Consider the following 21,346-nt stretch of genomic DNA (forward strand, 5'->3'; position numbering starts at 1 on the left):
CAGTGCACCTGGCAGGGCATTTTTTTTTTGGTTTTTGAAGGATGGTTGGACTTTGCTCCAGTGGGTCTGGTGGCTGAAGCAGGGCTGCACCACCACTGCAGGTCAGGCCAAGCTCCTGTCATCATGCGTCTTTGCTTTTTCAGCTGCTACTGACACATTTTTATATCTAACATTAACATTTTAGTTGTTCTCAGGAGAACAGCCCATTATGTATTAGTCTCACCGATGCTGCTCTTCTGCTCTGGTTGGCAATGCTGATTATGTAAAGGATATTTAATGTTGTAAATAATTAATTTTTTTACAAGATGTTGGCTCCTTTTTAGGAGCAAAAAAGAAAAAGAAGAAAATACATGCTGTGAATTTGAAAAAGTACTCAAGTCTTCTAGGAAGTGGGGAGACAGTTAATAATATACAATTAACATATCTTCCTTTCTTCCCTTGTTGGTGCAGACATGCCTTTAGATGAAAAGCATGGGAAATTAAAAGTGTGTTGGACTGAATAATGCTGAATTTTATATAAGTTCAATCTAGTCCCCAGCTACACATGTTATGTAGAGAGCAAGCCTGTTCCTACTCAGGGATCTGATCCTGTACTACCTTTATACAGGCCCCCCCATGGTGCTGTGCTGGGGGTTTTCCTCCAAAAGGAAGGAAATTTTAGCCTATCTTTTCCTATACTGTTGAAGGAATCCAAAGTGTCCAAAAGGAGTACATATTAAAGGGTAGTTCATCCACTTAGAGTAAAACATTTGATTTAAAGTTCACCTCATGTTTCCATCAGACATCCCAAGGTGGCACATCACAGCTCAGCGGCCCACGGTCAGGTAAAACACCTTTTAACGTGTGACTGTGTAAGGACACAGTCTATTGAGGAGGCTCCCAAGTTTTCTGACAGGAATTCAGTCAAATATGAAAATTAAAGTTTCACAGACAGCAACAGCAGCAGCAATCTCTGCTGGCAGCATCACTCACCACAGCTCCCAGACCAGGCTGTTTCTTTTTGGAACCACTGGTCACTTGCACAATGAACAGCTGGCAAGGAGCTGCCCTTCACACAGACCAGAGACTTTCTGATGCTCAAAATGTACCCTGGGCTTAATGAGGCAAATAGGATACAGAAGTGCCAGGTGTGGCTGTAGCAAGCAGGTACCTCTGTGCCCAGCCGAGGCACTGCCCTGTGCTCACATGGATGAGAGGGAATGCCCACTGTGGGACCAGCAGCTTGCTAGGAACAGAATGAGTCTTGCTTCTGATAATTGTAGGTCATGGGATGTACTCACAGATACCGCTGTTGTACTGACATTCATAATTATGGAAATCCAAATGGATAAATGGGGGTGTTTTTCACTAAGATTTAGAGATTGTTACCTGCATTTTACTGCCATGCACATCAGCTGGTTTTGTAGCTAGTGGTTTGTAGTCCCTGGTTATTCAGAGACTGCAAGAATTTGCTGTATTGCTTGTCAGAGCTATTGGTGACTCCTGGAAGAAAAGCTCTGACTAAAGGTCAGGGGCAGATGAGTTTCTTGCTCACCCCAAAGCTGACATTTGCAGCCTTGTAGCCCAGAGTAACAAAGGCACACTGAGCTGCAGCCACTTAACCATCCCCAAACCCTCCGACTTCCTTTGGGGAAGCCTGGCCTGGTGCAGAGACAGAAACCCTGCTTCTGTAGGATGAACACAACAGTGCTGAGAGCATCATTAGGCACTGTCTGTAGATGGACTTGAGTGCTATTCCCCTGCAGGGATGACAGTTCTGTGTGCACGGTGCCACGGGACTGCAGCAGGGACCTCGGAGAGCAGCAGCATCCAAGGGGCTCCCTTTAACTGCTCCGTGCTGATGCAGGAGATGGGTGTCAAAACATCCCTGGTTTCAACACAGAGGCTTAATCCTGAGTCCAAGGTCATTTCTCTAGAGACAGTACCAGCCTCAGCTGCCACCAGGGGCGGTTGCATCTGTTACAGGAATCACAAGAGGGTTTTCAGTTCTGAGCATACCCCACCCAAACAGGGCAACAAAAAGCTGCTTCCTGACAACAGGCCTCTCTCAGCACACAATAAATCCAAAGTTCCATCTCCAAATATTTATAAATTCTACTTTTCCAATCATGTAAGTACCACTAATCCTTCACCTCCTCTGACTGGGCTAATGGAACAAAGTGAAGCAAGACAAACATTTTAAAGCTCCATCTCCTGAAAAAAGAGTTCTTGAGATTTCCATACATACAGACCAGAATCACATTCTTCTGATCAAAAAACAGCATTCCATTGAGTTCAAACTTGCAGCCTCAAAGACAGTAATTTTCTGAAGTCAATGAAGACAGTGAGACAAGAGATTTTACTTAAACTATATATTTTTACATAAAACAACTTTATGTTACAATAAAATCAGATAAAAATCACAAAGTTATATAATAAATTCATAAAGAAAAAAATCAAGTTTTCATTTTATAGATATAAAACCCAGCATTTACTGCTACTAGGAGTCTAAATATTAACATTGACTGTCTACGGTCAATTTGAAAAAAGAAAAAAAAAAGGATAGTACTTTTTTACAGCAGACAAAATGAGGTAAGAGATGTTTTTACAATGATCCAACTGCAGTAAACACTTCAGTTTTCATTGAAACATATACTAAATATAATAAAACCAAATAAAAATATACATTTAGAGCACTGCAGTGTTTTCCCACAGTTGTATATCAACAAATTGTCATTCACTAAACTTTACTTGAAACAGTAAAAACAGGGTGTATGTTTATCCTTAATACTAAAATCTCATAATAACCTAAATATTTTGGTATAGCAGACCACACTAGCACACTCTCAGAACTTTCAACTACAAGGGATATATTCATGTTAAAAACGATGTGCTTTGCTTGTCATTCATGATGAGCTTTATAGAATATTATGTTCATGATCACTATTAGGCAATTAAATGAATACATCTAAATGCTGCAAAATACTTTTATTGAGCATACCTTCCTCATCACATACCCAGGTTAATCAAAATCCTGCAAACTTAGAAGCTTAGTTCACAAATCTTACATATCGGTCTTTTTAGCTAGTATATGGCTAAAATAATTATTGCTGGCAAGTGTTAAAAAAAACCCCCACCAAATCCAACCCGAACAAAAATACAATAGCAGACAGATTTTTCTCAAGTGCCTTTCTTGTATGTACCATTATTATTATTACTATTAGGTAACTAAATTAACTAACTTTCAAAATGTGCATATAAGATTTTTGGAGTTATAGGCACCTTCATCTGAAGACTGTATATTCAGGCTACCTGCTAAAAAAAAAAAAAAAAAAAGAAAAAAGAAAGAGAGAAGAAGAAGAAGAGCTAACACAAAACACAGTAGAAAATCAAAGGCTGGACACCCAACATCCCCCAGGGATGCAAGCAAAGCCCTCCTGGCCAGGACCAGCGCTGCCCACAGGAGAGCCCTCCTTTGGGAAGCATCTTTATCCCATTTATCATTCACTTTCTGACACTATTTTACTGCAGGTACCTTATCGTTTACTGCAGAGAATGGTATTTAAGATGTGCAAATTTCACGTCAGGTTTACATTCCAACAGTGAGCCTAAAGCCCTGCCAAGCTCCCGGGGGGATGTGGGACTGCAGGCTCAGCATCCCTGGTCAGGCTGTGTGGGCCAGCTGGGGCTCTCTGGCTGCAGGTGTGTCTGGATTCATCTTGTGGCTGTGTATTGCTTTGCCTGACACACAGGTGCTTGTTGAACACGGCCCACGGAAAGAAAAACTACCACAGGGTAGCTTTCTGTCTTACCATTGCTAAATCGTGCCCACAAGCAGACCCTGCCAGCCCAGCCTGGGACTCCTTGCTGCCCCTCAGCCCCTCCAGAGCTGGACCTGCCCTTCTGCAAGGTCCCTGTACTGCTGAGGCCCTGTGGGACAGGAACAGCTTTTCCTGTTTCTGACTGGAAGTGTCTGCCCATAACCGGAGCCGTGGCTGCAATGCTCTCTGAGTTCTGTGTGTGTGGTTTTGCCCTTCCATCCCTCACACCACCACCTGTGTGATATGCTGAGGAGTTTTTGATATTTCCGGGCCTGACAAGCCTGGAACTGCCCGGACCAAGGCGGGTGAGCTGGTGGATTGGTGTGGCCATCCAGACCTTTGGAACACCCACAGCTCATGGGCAAAGCACGTCTTTCACTGAAATCTCTGCTAAAACAATAGCAAAAAAAATTTGCTGCTGCCGCTGCCTCCCTTACATCTCTTCCCTTCAGATTTAGCATCGGGCACACATTAAGCTGAGTGAGGCATTTCACCCTGACAGGGGTTTAATCTTTTTTAATCCACAGGCTCAGGATGACAGCACTGTATTCCTTACAAGCCATTGATGCTTTGAAGAGTTTAGCCAAGATAACTCTGGAAGAGCCTAAGGAAGAGCATGGTCTTGTAGCTGAGAAACTCCCACCACTGTAAGGTGGTCACAGTAACAGGGAATTTTCCTTCTGTCACTTATGATGCAGCCAAAGGCGGCAAAAAATTAATACGGAAAAGAAATGAACACTTGGGGGAAAAAAAAATAAACAGCATAGAGAAGAGATCAGAAGTCTATGGACAATTTGTGCCCTGCTGCCAGTGGGACATGTGTTCCCTGTGCCCAACAAGCCACTGAGCAAACACTGGACAGGGCAGGTGAGCCCCTGCCTTAGCACCACAAGTGCTTTGGCTGGTACCCTTGTAAGACAATGGCAGTGGCAGGGACAGCAGGCAGAACAGCAGAAACCTTTCCTGCTCACCTTAATTCACCGAGCAGCTTTAAAAAATTGTTCTCTCTAAATCGCTCACATAAAAACCAAATCAGGTGTTTGTCCAGAAAAAAAGATACTGTCTAAATAACATTTGCTTTCTGGCCACAGGTGAACCCAGTGTAAAACTGTTTTTAGAAAGTGCATTTTTTGAATGCTTGGATACAGAAAATGACAGGCGGTGTTGAATTTCTTAAAGAAAAGACAGTTTTCTTCCAGTGAACTCACTTAGTAAAGGAGACACCAATTAGGTGTAGACCGAACACTGCAAAGTACTGCATCTGCTGAAAACGCACTTCTAGGCCAAACAGAACTATTTGTGAACTTGAGTCAAAATTGTCAAAGAAAGATTCAGCCAAATAATAAAAACCCCAAAGGATTAATCTTCTTTATTCTGAGCTGTGCAACAAAGTTCCATTTTTTCATTTTGAAATAATTTATTCCTAATATGAGACTAACGTACTTCTCTAAAATGTGACATAATATATCTAATGGAAATTCTTTCCCCTTGAAAATAATTCTATCCATTTTATTGTCACTTTGGCTTTTATGTAATACAAGGTATACCTGTTTATTTCTCATTTTGTCAAAACCCCTCAAACCCTAGCATTATTCAGCAGCTCTAATGTCACCTCAAAGAAGCATCTCACCCAGAGAGGTCAGTAAGACACACTCTGTGCTGGTGTCACGGGAGGCCAGTACAGATGTTTCTTGCTGAAGCTCCCAGGGTGCTGATGCCACGAGGGCCAGGCAGGCAGGCCAGGCAGTGTGGCAGGACCTGTGGGGTGCAGCTGACAGAAACCCACACGGGAAGTGCCAAGCACATGTCCTTTGTTTAAGGAAAGATCATGTCAGTGAGGTAGGAGAGATCCTGCCACAAAAACCACTTAGAGGGAGAAAGCTGTTTCTGTTCCAGAAAGGGAACTCACGGCCACCCAAGGTGAGGTACAGCCCCCTATAAACCTGTGCTCACGCTGGGTGGAAGTGGAGCTCTGACCAAGGCATTGCTGACAGGCACAGGGAAACCAGGATTAACCCAGCACTTTGTAACAAATAAAACCAAACTCTGCAGATCCTCTCTTGGACAGGGATGAGTATTTCTTGGCCCTGGCAGTATTTAGGGCCACCCCTAAGCAGGTGTCTGAACTCACGGTTCACAAGGAGAGGTGAAATTCCAACTGTGCACAAAAGGAGGGTCACTGCATCCATAGGAGGATGTGTCCATTTTGGTGGGGGAAGGCTCGCTGCCCTGGGGCTCTCATCAGGGCAGAGGAGGCAGTTCAGTGCTGAGATGAGTCTCAGAGGAGCAGTGTGGGGCTCTCAGTTTGGCACACAGGTTAGTGCTGGGCCACCAGAGAGCATCAAGGAATAAGCAGTGTGTGACACCATTAGTCCCATGGGGTGGGGACAGGGACAGGAACAGGAACAGGCTGGAGAGGGCACCTGCAGTTGGTGCCCAAACACTCCTGAGAGGATGCACTGCCATGCTTTTTTTCTCTTGATGAGGAAAAATCCAATGAAAGAGATTGAAAGGTTAAAAGAGACGGTGTTTTGGGGAGTGTAAGTGATTATACATAGAAGTTCTCAGCTTACTGCTGTTGGGAAGGAAAACGAAAGAAGGCAATTATAACAAGCCCTTGGAGGCTTGAGGGACAGTTCCCCACAGCATAAATCTATGTACAGGCATCCCTAACAACTCAACATCAGAGCAACAGCAGATATGTGATACATACATCTGGGGCAAGACAGAAGAGACTGGGCAGGGATTTCTTTAGGGACACTCCAGTGTTCCTCTGGTGGGCACTAAGCACCCAGAAATAACTGCCTGTGTCACAGCTATGCACTGGCTTAATGTGCCACCATCAAACTCCATCTGTTTAATCGATGCAATCCCATGGAAACATTTCTCTTGCAATTTAAGAGTAGCTTAATACATTCCTAATGAACTGGATCTGAGATAGACCTGACTAAAATGGAAAACAAAGATGTGGGCTAAGCCAAATAATGTAATGTTTTCACACAGTCTTTTGCATCCTTTTTCTCAGCATCATGTTAAAAACATAATTTATGTTAAAACAAAGAGAGAAACCCTAAGATTACTCAGCAGGAAGATAGGGCAGGGTCCTTGGTGCAAAAGCAATGAACCACTGTGAGGAGTAGGGCCCTGCCTGCCAGTGTTGCTTGCAGCTTTTCATTGTGTTATCCTGTGGTTCTCAGCTGATGCAGGAACCAAAAAGCAGCATGGGAGAAGCAGGATGAGCTGCCTGCTAAATTATGGTGTATATCTGACTTTCTATCAAATAAAAAGACTAAAAATGGAGACTACTTGTGCACAACCACACAGTTTCTGACGTCATTTTCAATTTTGAGAAGTCTGATCCAACCCCACATTATGCAACTGTTGAATCTTCCATGCTGGCAAAGTCTAATTTTCACACGCCTACATGCTATGTACCTGATTTTTATTTTTATTTTTAAATATCAACAGCCTAAAACATTTTTTTTAAAAAGAGACTTAAATGGTCATAATGGTTACGAAAGGTCCTAGCTTTACATTCATTGTTTCAAAGGAGTAAAAGCAAAAATACTTAAAGTCCATTCTAAAATCAGGAAATGAAGATAATGTAACAGTAACAGATGAAGTGAAAATTCAAGGGACAATTGCAGACAGATCCTATCTCCATCACGGGATTATATATTCATCTGCAGAAGACTATTCAATGCATGTTTCATCTACAACCCACCTTTCTTTTAAAGGTCACTTTAATAATCAAGTTCTGCCAAAAAAAGAAAAAAGCCTTGAAATTCCAAGAAAAGCATGGCCATTTTAAATCAGTCACTGCTGGAAAGCACTAACACAGCACTTAACCAAGCCGGTGTCTGAATCAAGCAAATAACAATGTCACGTACACAAAAGTACTTTCCTGAATTAATTAAGATCCCATGTAAACATTCTCAAAACAGATTATGGAGAAAGAATAGAAAGAAGCTGAAGGAAGTTCTAGGGGAAACAGCAAAGCTTGGGCTGGATTCTCCTCTCTGGCCCTTTTTACATCCCTGTCCCTGATGAACTGAACTTCCTTCTCACTGAAGGCCAGGGTATGACCTTGCATTTCTCAAAATGCTCTTAGAGCTGCTGAATAATAAATTCAAGAATAAAAGAGCATTTCTGCCTCTTGGGTTGAGGTGGGGGTTTTTTTTGTACAATCTAACTTGGTGACTAATTCCTACCCTACTGCCAGAGAATGCAAAAATCATAGGAAAGGACGTTGATTTCATGTGGCCATTGCCCTGCCAGTCTCCTGGGCAGAGATTTGCTTCTGAGCAATACCCTCCAGTAACCTTATGATGCTTTACAGATCCATGTCTCCTTCCTCACTGCTGCAGAAGTCAATCAACAACAATCAAGTTGCACGCAGAGGGGCATGAGTCCTGCACAAACCAGCAACATATCACTTTTAAAAATAAGTATCTGCTCCCCAGACTCAGGTGGGCATTTTTCAGAGATGCACATAATGATGGAACTATATGGGTTTAAAACTGAAGGCCATAGATAGGTGATGCTGCTAAGCAAGAGAAGCTGTCCTCACTGACTGGTAAGACACATGACTTCAAGAGCTGAAACTCATTTCTGCCTTACTGACTTTGTGCTGTATGGGTCCAGGCAAGCACATGAAACCTCTGTCAGAGGTTATCTGAAATCCACTGCATTTTTTTGGGTGAATCAGACCTGATTGACATGGCCCCTAAAGACACTGGTATCTGTGAGAAGTGATTCTCCTGACTGCAGCTCATCACAGCCACATTTTACAAACTGCAGGGGCTCCAGCTAATCTCTCTGCTCCACCATGGAATAAAGTCAATTCTGCTAAGAGCGCTGATAGTCCGGACAAGAAAAAGACTTCTTTTCTGTTTCTATGGTTGCAACAGCCCTTAAGAAAGATATAAATTTCCCTGCAACAACTAACTGCATATTCATTTTAAGGTAGATCTAGTTCCAGTTTCCTGAGACAGAACCCTCTACCTGTTCCCAACCCCACAAAGCCAGAGCAGCAATATAGAAAGTTTCTAATCTCAACAGAATTCAGTGAGCAGCACAATTGGTTTGGTAAATAAACAGACAAACAAAAAAGAAACCCACCAAAAAAACCCCACAGCAAAATTTCAGCCTCTATGTACAAAACCAATGCAAATAAGTGGAACATTCTAGTTATATTTTGTAAAACACATGTTTGGGATCAACAAAACATCAAACATCCAGACCCTAGATTACAAAAAAGATCTATTGCCATCTAATTGTCAACCCCAAGTTTAGACAGTCCTTGTCGGAAATCATGTAATTCATCTATCTTCCCATCTAGTACATCTAAAAAATTCTTTAATTCAGTTTTAAGGTTGGTCTGCCTATGTTTGTTCTCTTCGACTTCTGTCCTTAGCGTTCTGACTTTCTCTTCAAGATCTTTGTTCTTTTTCTCAGCAGCCTTAAAGACAAAAGAGACAATAAGATGAATCACAGAGAAGAAGGATGAGCAGCATTTCATAGATCAAAGCACCAAATGGCAGCTGGGCTGTGAGAGTTTGCTGGAACTTCCGTAAACTGGTTAACACAAGCACCCCTGAGAGCAACTGACATGAGCGTGTCTGATTAAAAGCCCACGCAGGAAAGGACACAGATTAAGTAGAAAAGATGCTTTGCATCAGACTTTGTCATTTGGTTGATATCTTCAAATTCAGCTGGATTTAAATCATTCAATGTGCATACATTTCTGTCATTGCTACAGTTGCAGAATTAAGACACCGTGCCATCAATTACATACAGAATTACCTACGGTGGTTTAACCTGGAAAAACAAACTTGGAAAATACTGCTTAGGGAACCAAGTTGCTTTATTCAGCACTTTGGGATTTATTGGTATTTTTTTAAAGTTCTACTTTGCGTGATGGCTTATTTATTGATTGGATTTTACTTCATCCATGAGACTGCTCATTTTTGTTCTCTATTCATGTATTCATTTATTGCACTTCCACAAGACCTGGCTTGGGGAGGCAATGCCCCAAGTCCAGCTGCTGGCCAGGGCAGGGCTCCTGAGCACCTGCCACGGGCACTGCTGGAAAGGGATGACACAGCACACAGACACATCCTCAGGTGAACTTTCACCCCTGCCGGCGAGCAGCTGTGCTCATCTGCTTCTTCCCCCAGAGCCTGCCCTGGTGCCACTGCAGCAATGAGCCCCAGGTCTAATTGGGGAGTTGCTCAACACACATGGCAGTGGTGCAGCTCCATGAGCCCAGAGCAGCAGAAACGCGGGATACAGGATAGCCTGGAATTGCAGGAAGTGGGTGCTACATCATCCCAGACAAATCAATTTCTGCGATGGAGCTGTTTAACCACTCCTGTGCTGGGAATGGCACTTTTTTGTCTTTACAAACTGGAGTTCTTTTGCCTTGAAACCCTGAAGTCTGAACAGAGAATTGCATACAGCTATGACAAAAAAAAAAGAAAAAAAAAAAAGAAAAAAAAAAAAAAAAAGGAAAGGTACCAACTATTTTGAAATTAATTTCACTGCTAAATTGTACCTGTAATTGTTCAGATACAGATTCACATTCTGACATTAGCTCTGGTATAATTTCACCCTGCTTTCGAAGCTCTTCCAGTTCCTTTGAAAACATAAAAGAAAAAATATTAGTGCAAGCTTCAATTTAAAACATAATGAAAATCTGAAAAGATGAAATGGCTCTGCATATTTTATTGTATTCTGCACAGTATTTGGATGGAAAATAATCAAAATAACCTGCCTGCATTCCAAAATTGCTAATTTTCTTGAAGAATGCATTTTTCACTAGATTTTTTACTTTGCATTTCTAAAACAGGCAATGTAATCCAATCTCTAGCATGAATTCCATGAATTATATTAATAAAATCTTAACCTAAACCATATACCTATGCAAAAGATGTATTAAACACCAGAGAAATCTGAGTGGCTGTAATGCTATAAGCAATTTATAGATGGTAGCAAAGAGCAAATTAGACAATTCCAATGATGCATGACAGCAAAAAAAAAAAAGGCCAGTGGCTTTAGCAGCTGCACATATAGAGACATCATTACAGAACACAGGTGTCATGGGCTTTCCTCAGTGGTACAGCTCTGAGAACCAGCACCTACCCCCTCCCCCAAAATCTGTATTTGCCTCTGGCCTCTCTATCCAAATTGAGAAGACTTGATGAAGGGAGTTAATGGAAAGAGCAACAGTAGGAATCCATGCCTCTGTTGAAAATTAAGACGACTTGAAAAAAAGTGCAAGACCCTCCTCCTGAAACTGCCCATGTAGGTGATGATCTCCAGAGAATGCAGGGGGCTATCCCTGGACTACGTGGACTCATGCAAAGCATTTGACACTGTTCTACACAAGAGCCTTGAAAATAGAGAGATGTGGATTTGGTGGAGGGACTACTTGGTGGACAAGCATCTCCTAAATGAGGAGGGTATCAGCAGCTTCTCTTACATACCAATGCCATGAGCAGACTTCATGTGGGTTTGAATTCCAGACCATGAAAGATTACTTATGAGTAGTTTAGAGCTAACCAAAAACATGCTAATGTAAGCATGAGTGTTTTAAAATAACTTAGTATATTTTCAGTGTAAATGGAAGACAGGCTCGTGAAATTCACAAGTCAACCAATTTTCTGGTTCATTTGGTAAGTAAAAACGTGAATCTTGAGGAGAATTCTAGGAGAGAATAAGGGTTGTTATATATGCTATTGCCACAGAAAGGTTGGGAAGACAGCATTACGTTTTCCTTTGAAATATAGGGCTGAAAAACACTGTATTTATGACAGTATATCAAAATCCATCTCCCTAAACTATTTCCTTGCACCAACCTTAACAGCAGTGCTTTTAAGAGCACCAGCGGAGATGCTGTAGTGGCACATGGCAAACTTTATTGCACTGCTTTTCCTCTTCAGCCAGCACAGAGAATTTGGTCACTGTGACAATGGGGAAAAAAAAAGAGCTTCCCATTATTTCTCCCACTGTTTTGGGGTTCCAAGCCATCACCCTCCTTAGAAAAATAACACCCTGTAATGACAAAAATTACAAACTGGGGCAATCCAGATGAAACTGGATTTCTCCCTCTTAGCATTAGTCCTGAGATCAGAGTGAGGCTATAAACCAGCAAAGCTGCAAATCATGAGCCATCCAGAAAAAGAAACAGGACTTGTTACACAAATGACAAATTATTTTGTAAAAGATGTCTTTTTATCAGCAATCCTGATGTCTATGGGAATTTTTGGAATGGGGAGAGTCAAATGAATTTGTTCTCAGCACACATCTGTCTGGCACTGGGCAGCACATTTCACCACTGGCTCTTATACAAGGACAAGTGTTGTGTACATAAAAGCATCCTTTTCTAATCCCTGCCAAACTACAGTGTGCAGTCACAGCACATAACACACAGCACATAACACCTCATGAAACTTGGATGGAGAAACACTACCAAACAAGGGACTGTACATGAGAAACCTAGAAACAGGCAACACCCCAAGACATCAGCCTGCTTCTGGAGGTAGGTGAGTCACTCCATAAATCTACACCCAAGGAGAGAAGCAGACAATCCCACTCAAACATGAAAATGCCATTTCTCTGTTCAGGGCACTCACCAGCTCTTTGTCCTGAAGCTCTGTTTCCAGTTCCTGGAGACGCCTACTCAAATGTGCATTTCTTTCCTTCTCTTTATTTATTTCATTGCACTGTTCCTCCAGTTCTTCAATCTTTAAGAAATGTCAGATATTACGTGAAATTTTGCAAATTTCTGAAAATCTGGGGCAGAACACAGCTGATGAAATGGATATGGGATTTGTTTCCTAAATCACAGCATTTGATTCACTGCAACAAAATTATCACATCTTTCCTTCAAAAGAGTCAATTTACACATCCACTAGGAAACCCTGGATCTGTATTTATTCTCTCTTACAGTCTCTCCAGTAAGTACTCAGGAATGCACAAAACACTACGTTGCTAAAATAAGTGGAACTGGGGATAAAATCTGCACTTCACTCCTATGAAGCCAACACAAGGCTACAAGGAATGGGTTTTCTTAACACAACAAGGAGAATAAATCTCTTGGGAGTTGCTTATTATTCTAGCTGGTGTATGAGGGACACAACATCAAAACTTTGGGGGGAGAACCAGTTCAGAGCAACATCTGCTGCTTTGTTCTCTCGCCCAGGGATGCGCTTTGCTCTCTCCAAACCTCCTGCTGCCAGCTCTGGACTCAGCTCCCAGGAGATGCACTTCCCACAGGCCGATGGACCAGCTCATTAAAGTATGTACTTTAATTCTCAGCTTTGTGTTGCTTTGGGATTATAACTTCCCTCATTTGAAGGTAGAGCAATATGCAAAAACTTCTGACCCAATTAATAAAGGAGAAGGAACTTCCCAGCGCACTGCAGTGGTGCAGTGTGAGCACTGAGCAAAGAACCTGCTTGGGGGAAAACCTTCATGTATAGAGAAAGGCAGCACATTATACAGGCAGCATTGCTGCACAGTCTGGCTGGTCACCAGCACGGTGACTTTGAAGAGGCAGCAAAGTGGTGTTTTAATAATCTCTTCTTCCCTAGTACAGCTACTGGGATGTGGCATGCATTGATGAGAACTTTCCCCTGCAATGGTACAGAAAGGGAAATTTTGACATTTTGACATTTTCCATAACATACTGTTCCAGTCTCTCACTTCTCCCCTACCCACAAAAGACTGGATATAGGAACCCAAATCATGTAACAACTAATATCAAATTGTTAATATAACATCACTTAATACAGCTCTGGTTTGATTTGTGTGTTACCACTGTGCACCCATAAAACACAAATGAATAAACAGTGAGTACTGGCCTCAGAAAAAAGCTTGTTCCACAAGGATTTTCAGTGCCAACAAACAACCCAAACCACCTCCAACACTGAAATACTACTTGCAGCCTACTAACACACAAAAAGACATGAAATTCCTTCCCTCTTCAAAAGCAAACACTAAACAATCTCATACAATCTGATCTCTACTTTAAATGTCGCAGTGATCATCTAAGAAGCAGGAAAAGGATCCAGATTTTCCAAAAACATTTAGGATGAATAGGCTGAAAATATCCCTGCAAAAGCAGTGCTCATGGAAAGCAGGATCTCCCGTGCCCAGGATCCCCTGTGCCCATAGGGGCTGTTGCAGATGGCACAGTATGATCTGAGAGATGGTACCAGTGACTACTTTAAACCCAGACTTCACAGATTTAAACTTCTGAGTTGTTCTTTACTGTAGCCATTGCTAGCCCTCCATCTTACACAACTGAGAAATATGCTCAGTAATTAAGGAGAAAAGGCTTTTGATGATGCCTGTTGGCAGGTTTCTGGATGAGATGTGCCAGGTGTTAATGCTGGACTACCCGGCTCACAGCCCACAGTGCTGAGGAAATAACTCACATCCTCGTTCCCCTGCACACTGCTGGGATTTGCTTCTAATACTGAGTGGTTCCCAGGCTGGGGTCCTGTAGGCAACCAGGCCACAACCTCGCCTTCTGCTCATTCATATCTGGCAGTATTTAAGTGAGCTTTGAAAGGGATATGCAACAGTAGCCCCACTTTGAGAACCTTTCTGGTTTCTCACCCCAGCCAGCAAGCCCTGCTGCCACCAAGTCTCCCAAATCCCAAAGTAGGGAACTTCACATGATGCCCCGGCTCCTCTGCTCCCTCCCTGCCTGCTGTGTGCAGAGGGCAGCAGCTGCCTGAACTCCCCATCCACCTCCCTTTTCAAAGACCGACTCCATCTCCTGACACACACAGCGAGGAAGCTGCAGAGATCTGAAAGAGCGAGCACTGGTGGGAGCAGCCGAGGGGAGGGGCGGCTCCCCTGGGGGTGTGTTCTGCTACCTTGCCCCTCAGCTGGTCGTTCTCCTCCTTGCAGGCTGAGAACTGCTTCTTCCAGTGCTCGATGCTGGCCGCCGACTCCTGCAGGGCCGTGGACAGCCGCGCGTTGCTCTCCCGCAGCGACTGCAGCTCCGTCTCCCACTTCTTCACGTTGGATGAACTGAGAACAACAGGACACCGTGAGGTGGTTTCACCTTGCACTCCTGTGAGCTGTTATCCTTTACCTGTCTGCAATCACCCCCCACCGCGGCGTGTTCACCGCCAATTTGTTGCAGTAAGAGCAAGAGCACTCAGACGTGTGTAATTGCCTTTAGCCATTACATGCCTACAGAGAACAGAAGCCTTAATTTGACTGTCTCTGTCAAAACAAAGGGATCTACCAACTCCAGCAGCAGTGGCCTGTGTCTGGAACAAAAGCCCGACTGTCAGAGCAGGCTGTAGGGTCCAGCTGCCCATTTGCACACAGGGGTCTCACCCTGGCAGCGCATGGTCCCTGTCACCTCCTGAGCTGTGTGGCTGCAGCACCTGGGGCTGGGCACCTGGCACCCCTGCAACACAGCCACTCTGCACATCTGCAGATGGCACAGCAATTCCAAGTGGAAGATTTCAGGGGGTTGACATGATCTATATTTGAATTTATTTTAATGCTGACTCTTAAACTATAAAAGTGTTACATAATGCTGCAGAATTAAACCACTCATTCCCCAAAGCTTCGAGCTGCAGCACAGAGCACAGGATTAGAGGGTGAATGGGAAAAGGGCTTTGAAACTCCCTGTGTGCTACTTGCTGCCTGCCTGTGGAGGTGTCTTCAGCAAGAGGAATGAGCTAACATTACTGTTTGAAACAGGTTCAGCTATTGAAATGTCAATAAGGAGAGATGTTGTACTTCAAACACAATATATGCAACCTTGGAATTGCACACTGGATAACGCTGCTTACAGTGATGCTTTGTTTTTTAAATACCTTTTTAACGAGTAGCTTGATCGTGTTAGATTTGCTTTCCATTCACAGATACACATTCACATGCAAGAGGCAGACAAGGCAAGATCCCAATAGGGAATTATTCTATTTTAATGTTGTAACTTTGCATATTGCAGTGCCTGTACTTTCACTACAGCTGCAAATTACTCTTCTCAGCATTTTAAAATTATTTATCAAAGCAAATAGCAAAAAATGTGATTTCAAGGGCCTCTGTCCACAATTTAGACATATCCCCTAAGACTTCCAAGCACTGTGATGAAATTATACTTCTCACTTCAACTTTTTATGGTTGAGTTCATTCCCTTTCATAATTTTAAATATCCGTATCTATTTTCATCAAAGTAAGTGTAGCAAACTCAAAGAGGAAGAAAGATTGGCTTCACATGTTATCAGCAGCAATTGCTCCCCTATGGCTTTAATGTTATTTCTGTAGTTCCAAAACTTCATGAAGGAAGATGGTTATAATAGTTGGCATCAGCAAAATTAAAAGAAATCTTATTTCTTCACAAACTACATCAGGAATAAATGAAATGGGAAATATTTCAAAACTGGATACCAGGAGGTAACTCGCTAAAATATATTCACTCATCCGTTCTGCAGCACCATTTTAAATTAATTACAATCTGAGTAATTTCTGTTAATACCATTATCCATCAGATAATTACAGCACACTTTTCCAATGCAATTTAGGTTCTACATGAACTTCACCTTTGGGCTAGAGCAATTTTTAATTTATCATTCTCAGATTTGAGATGTGCCTCAGCAGAGCCACCATGTGATGCCTTCTCGTCGTCGGTGCCATTCACACTTGAAGCTCGAGTGGAAGATGGTGTTTCACGTCCAGACTCCTGCAGCACAACACACAAACGAACACTGGGTGTCTCCTGCATCTCCTGCAAGACCACAACACCAATTTCTTTGTAATCTTGATCCCACACCACTTGGCTGAGACCTCGGCTCTCCTGGCAGAGCAGTGGTAACACACACATACCCTTTTCATCTTGGCTGCAAAGCTGGTCTGTTTAAAAAGAATGAAAAAATTACAGTGATACACAAATGGAAGTTTAAAGTGTTCAAAACTTTTTAGAAGTTTTTTTCCCTGATAAGGCTTGTGTTTTCTAAAAGTTGTTTGGCTTTTTTAAGATAATGAAACAATACAACACACAAAGTACAAACAAACAAACAATACTGCTCCTCCAAAGACATACTATTCACACACTGCTTGGTGCTGACCAACAGAAAACAGAGTGAACTGCAAGGACCATGAACAAAGTCTTTACAAAATGATTATCCAAAGTCAGCCACTCAGATGAGTATTTATGGGCCCCACAAATGGGGCTGGTTGCAAGACTAAAACCATCCAGCAGCTTTTTCTGATCATTCATCTGAATTCCTCTCTGATCAAAATCTGTCCAAACACCAGCCCAGGCCAGGAACACCTGCTGGGCAGCGTTCAGTCTTACCTAAAGCAATGCACACAAAAATACAGCCAGCCAAGGAGAGAGACTGGGACAACACTCAACTTCTTCAGTGAGCAGGAGACCCAGCCCTGGCTGGACACTGAGGCACTGGGGGTGCCAGGTGTGCTGCCTAGGAGAGCGTGTCTGCAGATGCACAACACAGCCTCCTGCCACCCCCTAAAACACTGCCCCTGCTCCCACACCACAGCTGCCACCAGCCACCCCTGGGCAAGGGAACACTGGACACAAAGTCAGGCAAACCAAAGCCCACAGGAGTGGGTTGGACAGGTGAACAAAAAGAAGGACATCGATGAATCTCATTTACTGTCTGCTGAAGCACTGCACTGAATTACTTCCCAGTGACTCGAACTATGTATAACAGTACAAATCAAAGGATATATGGCTTTCCCTGTTATTAAAAAAGTTGTAACAGCTCAAGGACTGCTGAAAAAAATCAGATTTAAATGAAAGTAAATGGAGGGATGAAAAATATTCCTCTGACAATGCTAATGTCCAGCAACTGACAATTACCTTCAGCAATCCCCATTTTATATACTTTAAGCTGGCTGCCAGAAGCTGGCACAGTCCATTTGAAAATGTATTTTTAAATTATTTATCCTGTATGTGTACAGGTATTAAAGCTAAATTACAAACCTGTGAATGATTGCTTGAGGTCTCAATTTTCTCTTGAGATCTGTCTCTTGCAAGTTTGGCAGCTTCTTTTACTTCTTGGAACTTCTCCGCAAACTAGAAAAAGCATGAAAGATATTTATTAACATGATTTATCATCAAACCATTAAGATTGCTATCTTTGTATGGCATAGATATCCAAAAGTGAACAACTAATTTTATTAATTTAGAATTTTTGGCAAGAAAAAACATTTTAATTCTTTGGCAGGATGGTTCTTCCAAGAGAAACGGGTGTTTCTAGAAGAGGGACATCTTTATAACTCTGCCCAAACACAGTAAAAGCCCATGGCGGAAAAGTAGCATTTGGTGTTTCCTGGTTTGATTTGGTTCTGTTTCCTCCCCCTTCCGTGTTTCACCTGGTGTTGGCAGTGTATTAAAGACAAAAATCCTAAAGACATATGTTTAGATAAAAATATTATCAATGTCTTTATTCCTAACAGCAAGTGAATTCAATTAAAGAATGCAAATGAGTTCATCTGCAGGAGGGAAGCAAGGGATTATCAAGATATAGGAAAAAGGAGAAGAAGGTAGATCTCAGTGTATGATGAAGTCATATGAAAACATAGTTTTTCTGCTCTAATTTTCTTATTACTTTCAAAAATAAAGGTAGAAGACTTCAGATAAAGGCTTGAATCCTTCCTGTAAGAGAGATATATCAAACTGGGGGAGGTGAGAGGAAGGAAAGATAAAGATGGAAGGTAACAATCACAACCTCTATGAGTTGCTGCCAAAGTCAGCCTGGCATTTGTGAAATACAAGTATTATCACAGCCAGTCAGGGTTGCAGGGCGTCAAACACTTTAAATAGTGTTTAAAATTTTAAAAGGAGGATTAAAAAGATGGGAAAATAGGGTATAATACGTAATTTACTTTTAAAATTATGATGCCTCCACTATAAGAATAGGTAACTTTATCTTTCAGCTAAAAGTGCTTGGTCTTGCTTGCCTGTGTTTTGAGAAATTTGAAATGCTAAAAAGGCAAGACATTTTAAAAGTAAAAATAGAAACAGATGTATTATTGCACAGTTTATGACAAAAGGATTGCCATTATACCCTTGGATAATTCAGAACACTTATGAAAAAAATAAATAAAAGCATGAAAAAACCATCCAATTTTACAGTTGAAGAACAGAAAGAAACATTATTCACTTAGTAATCTTGCCTTCTAACTTTAGATTTACAGCAGATATTTAGCATGCTCTCTCAGTAAAATGCTGAGACCGATTAAACAAATCTCCATTTGGTCTAAAAGAAATCTGGATTTACACGTGGAGGCACGTGTGTTTTGTGTAGCACACACAAAGGGTAATTTCCAACAAAAACACACACACCTGGTGGTTAAAGCCCACGGAGGAGCCCATTCTAAGAGCTGAGTGACATACTGGGTGCAGGAGGATGGAGCTCTGGGCTCCAGCTGTTCCCCTGCCACAGCTGACATTGCACAGGCAAAGCTTGTGCCCTCGGATGGCAGCAGTTGCCATCTGATGGCATTGCAGTCACTCCACGCACAAGTGACTTGATTACCTCTCCAGCACTCCACAGATCGTTAAGAACAACCACATCACATTTGTGCCTTTAGTGATTTAACTCTGACTTTACACCAAGCGCCCCTCCCGCTTTGTGACAGAGCAGCTATAACTAGCTGATTATTTCTAAAACATTGTATCAATAGTAAGTTCTACATTTGTGTTTGTTGGGGATGGTATAAGGCTGGTTTGAGTCTGTCTTTTGTAATAAATCTTTCTCTTTTACAATAAATCTCTTCATCTTATGTATGAAAAATTTATGAGGGTTCTTCATGGACGATACAAAATATGAACAGACAAAAAGAATTGGAAGTGATCTATCAAATTTTAGTTTGCAGCTATCTTCATGAAGCACACAGAAGACTGCTATGAAAAATTATGTGAGCTGGGAAGAAGACGACATTTTTCCATATTTCCATTAAAAAAAATTGCATATGATTGAGCAACGCTAATCTTCAATACTAACCCAATAATGACCTCATTGCATAAATTATTTCAGTCATGTCTCTAGTTCACCAACACATGTATTAGACACATTTGCATTTAGAAAGTGATTGCTGTTCTGAGAGGGGCAGTGCCAGCCCCAGCTCTGCAGTACTGCAACACCCATTGCACAGGAGCAGAGCAGGAGGTTCTGCAGCCACCCAGAGCCCGAGGCTGTCTGAGAGTGTGGCACAGCCACTGGGCCAAATCAGGGAGAAATCAGAGCTGATTTCTCTCTAGTAACCACCTGCTTCTGTCCCAAACACAAATAGCTGACAAATAATTGGTACCACGAAATCACGCCCCACCTCCAAGGTCTAAGTTGACTTTGAGCCATCAAACCATTACAACAAAAGGGAGTGCTTAACGAATGTCAAATTCCTAATGAAAAAGTATGTTCAGAAAATGAACACTTGGTAAGTGTGGTCTCAAGGGGCAATGAAAATCTAAATACCCAAAACCAACTACAAGAATTCATAATGTTTCATCTCCTTAGCGCCATGCTTGCCCTGTGGCAAAGTTCCCAAAATTAGCAAAAAAACCCTCCAAAAAACTGGAGTAGGAGAGATGCCAACTGAATACCACCCCAACAGTCCAGCATGGACTATAGGACGTGCCTTCCCACACCCCAGGACGCTGTGTGACTAAGCTGACATATGGAAAAGATTTGCTGCTACCAACACTTGTGAAGCCTTTTGGTCAGGCAGCTGCAGCCATGAGCACTGCTAGATTAGGAGTCTTGGCCAGTGAAATGTAATGGGGACTCGAGGATGCCACTGTGCATTGCACAAATTATTTAAAGGCTGTTCAAATCCACAGTCAGTTTGTCACTAGGAGAAAAATATATATATTCAAATAGACCTCCTTAGCATTTTGTACATTAAAAAGCATGATTTTGTACGCATAAATTTTAAGCTCCTGGTCTGGCATTATATTTTATGTCTCCTACCGACAAATTGTGCCAGTATCGGATGAAACAGCTGCTCCCACCCAAAGCAGCCTCATAAATATTTCATCTCCCTCTCGGTTTGCACAAGGCTGGGTGATGTGACAGCCCCGGGGGAGCACTGCTGTGCCGTGACCCACAACACACACGAGCTTTTCCCGTGGTTCTCCAGGGATGAGCCCTCAGCACGGGGCAGACGGGCTCCCAACAAGACCATTTGCCCCAGAAAGTGCCCAGGAATTCGCTCCATCCCAGCTCTGATGCCAGCTGGGCCAGTGGCTGTGCTGTGTGCTGGGGCAGACTCTGCCCCAAGCCCGCTGCCCTGCAATGCAGTGACTGGCACACACGGCACACATAATGTGCAGGAGTGCAGAGAAATAAAGTCCAGGCCTTCCCAGGGGCCAGAGGCAGCTGCTTTATGATGTGCGAAGTCTGGCTTTACTGGGTTTCTCACCCGTATAAATCTTTGTCCCTATGCCCTTGACTACCTGCAGCTCCTCATATATAGCACGGCTGCCTCAAAGCACCCCGAACGACAGCAGGAATCTTCCTTAACCACTTGGTGTGCAGAATTCA

At 42.6% G+C, this 21,346-nt stretch overlaps 1 protein-coding gene across 3 annotated transcripts in view; it reads right to left on the reverse strand.

Moving 5' to 3' along the window:
- Nucleotides 1-2,336: 2,336 nt before the first annotated feature.
- The window catches only part of HOMER2 (homer scaffold protein 2), a 60,310-nt gene continuing 41,300 nt past the window's right edge, over nt 2,337-21,346 (reverse strand). The window contains exons 4-10 of one of the 3 annotated variants that reach the window (XM_066196174.1): nt 17,782-17,874; nt 16,659-16,685; nt 16,376-16,515; nt 14,690-14,846; nt 12,437-12,547; nt 10,357-10,437; nt 2,337-9,261 (exon numbers count right to left, since the gene is read on the reverse strand). In XM_066196174.1, the coding sequence (XP_066052271.1) occupies nt 9,073-9,261; nt 10,357-10,437; nt 12,437-12,547; nt 14,690-14,846; nt 16,376-16,515; nt 16,659-16,685; nt 17,782-17,874 (798 nt within the window). In that variant the 3' untranslated portion in view covers nt 2,337-9,072. Of the gene's footprint in view, nt 9,262-10,356; nt 10,438-12,436; nt 12,548-14,689; nt 14,847-16,375; nt 16,561-16,658; nt 16,686-17,781; nt 17,875-21,346 lie in introns of all 3 variants that reach the window. The other 2 variants (XM_066196173.1, XM_066196175.1) reach the window with 2 other exon arrangements.

Source organism: Chamaea fasciata, unplaced genomic scaffold, assembly GCF_029207755.1.
Source record: "Chamaea fasciata isolate MVZ Bird 193981 ecotype frontalis unplaced genomic scaffold, bChaFas1.0.hap1 SCAF_14, whole genome shotgun sequence".
In the NCBI taxonomy this organism is placed as follows: domain Eukaryota; kingdom Metazoa; phylum Chordata; class Aves; order Passeriformes; family Sylviidae; genus Chamaea; species Chamaea fasciata.